General features: G+C 34.0%; 1 protein-coding gene across 1 annotated transcript; it reads right to left on the minus strand.

The window, feature by feature from the left end:
* Positions 1-343: 343 nt before the first annotated feature.
* Positions 344-2051, minus strand: LOC142622032 (transcription factor MYC2-like). The gene has a single exon (XM_075795442.1). It carries the CDS (start codon positions 1955-1957, stop codon positions 542-544), a length of 1416 nt encoding a protein of 471 aa, XP_075651557.1. The 5' UTR covers positions 1958-2051; the 3' UTR covers positions 344-541.
* Positions 2052-5928: the final 3877 nt, after the last annotated feature.

Here is a 5928-nt window from a genome sequence, read left to right on the forward strand (position 1 = left end):
CGTTCTCTTTCTGCGAAACAAAGTAATTGAGAACATCGATACATGCCACAAAACCACTCAACAGCAAAGAACGAAAAACCAAAATTAGAAGTTACAGCATAAGCTGAAACCCCAAGAGTGACCAAGATTTCCGTTTTGAAGGGTCTTATTAGGGCTGCATTCCCAATCTAAAAAATCAAGAAAAGAATCCCAGCCAGCTACATTAGATTTAAATTGATGCACTTATGATTTATGAAAGTTACCTGGTATTATATCATCATCTTCTTCTTCTTTTTTAATTTATGTCTTGTTTATGTTATGTCTTGATTTGGTTCCAAGTGATCCCTTTGAAAACTTCTTCGGCTTTGGCAAAATAGTTTACATTTATCTGAACTTACAAATATTCACTCCATCTAAAAACAAACTTAAGGAAAAAAAAAAGGGTACAGAATATAAACTCTAGTTCTTAATTTATTAATATGAACTTGGCAAAGCATGCTTATCTTAACTGCAAACAAAATAGGAGGTGATGTTGGATGATTAACCTCATATGATAACAGAACTAAATCTGCATTTTTTGAAGAATAGCACTTCTCATGGCCTCCCCACTTGCAAATCCATTATGAACTTTAACCACCACAACTTGAAGCATCATCTCCTTCACACTTGAAGCACTTGCATAATGAACTCTTAACTCAAGGTCTCTAAGCGCATTCATCAATTTCGCAGATGGGAAATTCACGTCGGGACATTGTACACGGATTATGGCCTCCGATCCAACAATCTGCACCTCCACTTCCATCGAAGGAACAGAAAAACTTGATGATGTTGTTGCCCTATTATGATCAACAACAGCGGTTATGTTTGGCTTGTCATAAAAACCATTCACAAGACTCATTTTTATCTTTTGGGATTGTGCTTTAATTTTGGCCTCCAATTCATCAATCTTGGCCTTGAGCTCCTTGATGTAAACCACTGCATCAGCAAGTAAAGAAGCCTTGTCCATCTTTGACACATTAGGAACCACTGACCTGAGTGCATAGAAGCGATTGTTAAGCTTCTCTCGGCGCTGCCTCTCCGCTTCAACATGGTTAATTGGGATTTCTCTCCCAATTACTGGCTTTCTTCCTCTTTTCTTGATCCTATTCTCAGTCCTTTCAAAGGCTAAAAGGCCATCAGAATCAGAAGGCTCTCCTGAATCAGATGATGAACGGCCAAGACTAACACCTTCTTTCATTGCATCACTTTCTGATTGCTTCCCTTGAAAGGTCCATTCTTTCGGAGTCACTGAATTCATTCCAATATTTAGGAATGAAACATCACGGCTAATTGCAATTGGTACTTGACCCTCAGGGTTATTGCCTTGCTTTGAGACCAAGGCAGTACTTGTAGAAGTACTTTCACAACCAAAAAGGGTCTTTACAAATTGCACCAAGCCCCAATCTTCTTTGATCACATCGGAGGAACCAAGTTCTACAACCCCACGTGAAGTTGCAATACAGAGCAAAGTTTGAACCCCATGACCACGAGCTTCTTTAACTCTATCACACTCATAGTATTGAAGCTCATGATCACCTGTCAGCCAAATGTACCCACCAGTACCATAGGCACGCCCAAGAACACAATCACGTAGACCAAATGTGCGCGTCACTGAGACGATGTAAAACCAATCAGACTCAGTAACATGGCCTTCTACAAGTCTGTCTACGTCCATTTCTTCATCGAAAAGAGCTTGCTTGCCTTTCGTCATGGCCTTGTAAATATTCCTTTGGTCTTCTTTGTTGCCCATTGCTTTGGAAACAAAGTCTCTAGTGCCACGAAAGTACCCATCACCCCATGACAAAGCAACACGGCCATTGCTGTCTTTGGAAGCTTGCCAGAAGATGGAATAGACCCACCATTCAGGCCTGGTTTCAACTAAGTATTGAAGCTGTTGTTGAAGTGGGGATGGGGGTGAAGATGAAGAAGACTCTTCCATTTGCTTCTTTGATTTAAAAAAAAAAAAAAAAAGCAAGTGAAGATATATGAATTAAAGTGAATGAAAAGTGAACAGTTGCAAAGAGAAGAGGTTGTACTATTGGCAGCAAGAAAACGAGGGTTGCGAATTAAGTTTGCTGAATTAACAAGAAACTCTCAGAGGGCATTAATACGCCAACTACGAAAATAGCGATTTGGCCCCAAAAGCTCTGGGGGGGCTGTTTTTACTATTTGACCCCAACAGCACGTGATAAACACCAAACAGCTCAGAGTCTATGAATGGGGGTGTTTTCGGGGCCTGTCACAACTTTTTGTAAAACACCTGTGTGTACATGTTTCCCCTTTTTTATTTTTTGGGTTACTATTCTCTCCTATTTTCGTGTGTGTTTGTGTGTTTATGATTCCTTTTCATAAACAGGAAGATATGAGTAGGAGTTGTGAAAAATGCTTAGAGTTTACATTGTACTTGGGCACCTCTTATGAATAGAATGACGTTTGTACCTCAATTTTTAAGGCAGCTTTAGTTGTATTATAGATATTAGGATACAACATAAGTTGTTGGTTAGAATGTTAATTATCTCATCCACAAGTCGTTGGTTAGTATGTTAATTATCTCATCCACACTATAATAGAAAGTCAAATCTAGTTGCATAATTTATCCCGTCTTAACGCCGTGTCAAAGAATTTGAATTTTTTTTCGTTGATACCTTATAATTAGAATTAGAGAAAAATGATGCAAACCGTCCAACTGGTGACAAAACCTAAGTCGTTTGATTCTGGTTGTTTTCTATCATTGTTAGCAAACTCGAGTTGAGCTCGTTTTCAAGACCGGGCTCATTTTCTATGGTCAAGCTTGGTTCATTAAGAGAGGCTTAATAAGTTTATATATACAAGTTTTGTTGAACTATTTAAATAAATGGACTTAATTTGATTTATACTTAAAAAAGTGACTTGAAATTCATCTGATGTGATTTTGCTTACATACCTATAGTAGCTCTTATTACTTTATAAGGAAGCTAACTCCAATCCCTAATTGAACTACTTTTTGTAACAGACTTCCCCTTTACTAAAGTGACTTGAAATTCATCTGATGCAGTTTTGCCTGCAAGAGTTTTCCTCATCATGATCAAATTGTTATGTGAAACTTATTTTCTGTTGCACTTATTTTAGTTTGATAATTTGACTATGCCTTAATTGGATTTTCATATAATTTGAACTAATTAATCAACTTTAGTAATTGGTTAATTAATTGGGTCAATCAATAACCTAACCACATTCATTATAATATTTGAGAACATAAAATTGACTATATGATACTTTAATTTTGGAAGCTAGTTTAGATCATGAGGAATTATCCAAACTCCTAAAAGCCCCCTAGTCCTATTGTATTTACTAAAAAAAGAACAAGTCCCCTATGAGAAATTATTGTGTACTCACGGACTACCATAAATGCGTATTCCCTCCTCTCACATGAATGGTTGGTCCTACTAATTAAATTTATGATGAGACCCACTATTCATGCGAGGGGAGGAACTACGCATTTATAGTACTTCAAGAGTACCTAATAATTTTCCGTCTCCTACCCCTACTTTGCAAGTGAATTTTTTTTTTCCTTTTTGGGGGGAGAAAGGGAATGGTTTTACTTATCTATGAAAGTGAATATATTTTTTTCCCTCTTTTGGTAGAGAAAGGGAATAGTTATACTTATCTAAATTTTGTGATAAGTAGCAATTAATTAATTTCATATCCTACATAAAAACAAAAGGTAGATTAGGATAATAAGCGTGCACACATAATAGTGTGTCTCACCCTGTAAGTAGAAATCGTGTGTATTATACTTTATACAGTCTAGTTTTAAAAAATTCGGCATATCAACTTCAAAGCACAAACGATATAATAGAAGTCCTTTTTTTACAAATAAACAAAAAGCCACCTATAAAACAATGTCACATGTCACATTTTTCATGAACATATACATAGAATCATACAATTTATTATTTCTTTTCTTAGAATTCATGTAATGGTCTCACAATATTATGTAAAATACTAACCCTAACATTTTTCTCAACTCAAAATTGGACGATCATTTGTATATAAAAATTTACAACATCAAAAACTCCAAAATATACGATTATTACGGAACAAACATCATAAATCAAAATTTTACACTACCTATAAAAAATCCAAGATGTCTATTATGGTTCAATTTAGTTGGGGGTGGGTGGAAGCTCCAATATGGTTCTTTACTTCATGACTATCATAGCCCATAAACGCGGTAAAGAATCTAAAGGTAGTGAAACTTTTGATTTTGCGGCTCACCCCCACGCTTTGCAAAAGATATGTGTTAGCATACTGCGGCTTTATCCTGAAGTAGATTACTTTTTCTTTTTTTTGAAGGGTGAAGTAAATTACTCAAGTCATAGGATTCTTAATTTCTCATATTTAATTGAAATCTGATAATCAAAAGATGGGCTATGTATTAATTTCATCATGTAGGCATCTAGCCTAAGTATGGTCTATGGACAACGACAAATTGAGAGAAGAAAACCATGCTCCTCACGGGACTATTAGACAACAACTATGTTATGCATCCGACATTCGTATATGAGATGTCAAAAGTATAAAATTGAGATTCCTTCACTCAGTGGGCTTACACTATTAGTTTTGGGAAAAACAAATTTAGACTCTAAACATGTGCAGTAGTTAAAAAGCTCATCTATGTGTAGTTTTAATCACATAACTTTTTTTTAATGAATTATGTGACTTATTTAAATTATACACATGAATAGTCTTATAATTTACCACTTAATTGGTTCAAAAAGATTGTTTCAAATAATTTAGAGGGAAACTGTCTTTTTGAAAAATTTATAACCTATCTATGATATATATATAAATCAAAAGGGGTTTAACTTTTTGTTGATATCTTCGTATTATGCTATATAAGTTTTCGAGATCTCATAATTTCACATGTCATTATTCTTATATATATTTTCAATTAATTTTCAATTGTATTCTATATTTGAACTTTTTATTAGACTCTTGACATGGCATATTTCCTTTAAATGGTAGAGAATATATAGTTTTATATATAAAACAATCATAAAATATATTTATTAATAATTACTGTAATTATCAAATTTCATAATTTCCATTAATAATTATTATAATCATCAAAAGTCATAATTAGATAAGAAAAAAAAAAGAGTTCAAATAAATTATTTTATGTTAACTCTCCCTGTGCATGGTTACCAACTAGTACATATAAAACTTTCTATAAAAAAAAAAGTATATATATGTGTTGTATATAATACCAAAGACGTCAGTCTTTATAACAATTAATTTATGGTGTTAACCATAGTGACTAATTTTTTGTTACTTGTAAAGATTATTTTTCTTTTGATGTTAACTTATAAAGATTTTTTTTTTTTTTTGAGAAACAACTTATAAAGAGTTAAGGGTGAAAGAAAGAAAGTGGCTTTAGAAAAATTTCTTTTAAACAATATTTGAAAGTAGTGACTATATCAATAAGATTCCTTTTAATTACTTGGTGTCAAAATCATGCACCTAATCTTGCCAAAAAAGGATCTTGTGGGGGTAATTAAGAAAGAGAAGATTAAAAAAAAAATTAAAGTTGTTATTATCAACCCTTTTTTATGTTTAAAAAGATCAGATTCGAGATCATGATTCATGAACTTGTCATGACTAGTCTATCAATACCATAATTCCGACCCTACACAGAAATGTCCAATTCCTCCCACATTCGTTGCAAGCCTTGCTGATGTCACGGGTCATGTATTTCATTATTTTGATTTTCAATCACAATGATTTCACATACTAAGCTGGCTCCTAGCTAGTCCGTTTTGTAATGAGGCATTTCCGACCAGTCTCATCACTTGTGGCATGCTCTAATGACAATCTGCAATTATTCATGTTAGTTGCAAGACCTTGGTACCTGTTAGGTAGCATTTCAAG

This window comes from Castanea sativa, chromosome 1 (genome assembly GCF_040712315.1).
Source record: "Castanea sativa cultivar Marrone di Chiusa Pesio chromosome 1, ASM4071231v1".
In the NCBI taxonomy this organism is placed as follows: Eukaryota; Viridiplantae; Streptophyta; class Magnoliopsida; order Fagales; family Fagaceae; genus Castanea; species Castanea sativa.

What these genes read in the sequence shown, in the direction of transcription:
- LOC142622032 (XM_075795442.1), bottom strand. Translation starts at nt 1,957, where the DNA reads ATGGAAGAGTCTTCTTCATCTTCACCCCCATCCCCACTTCAACAACAG.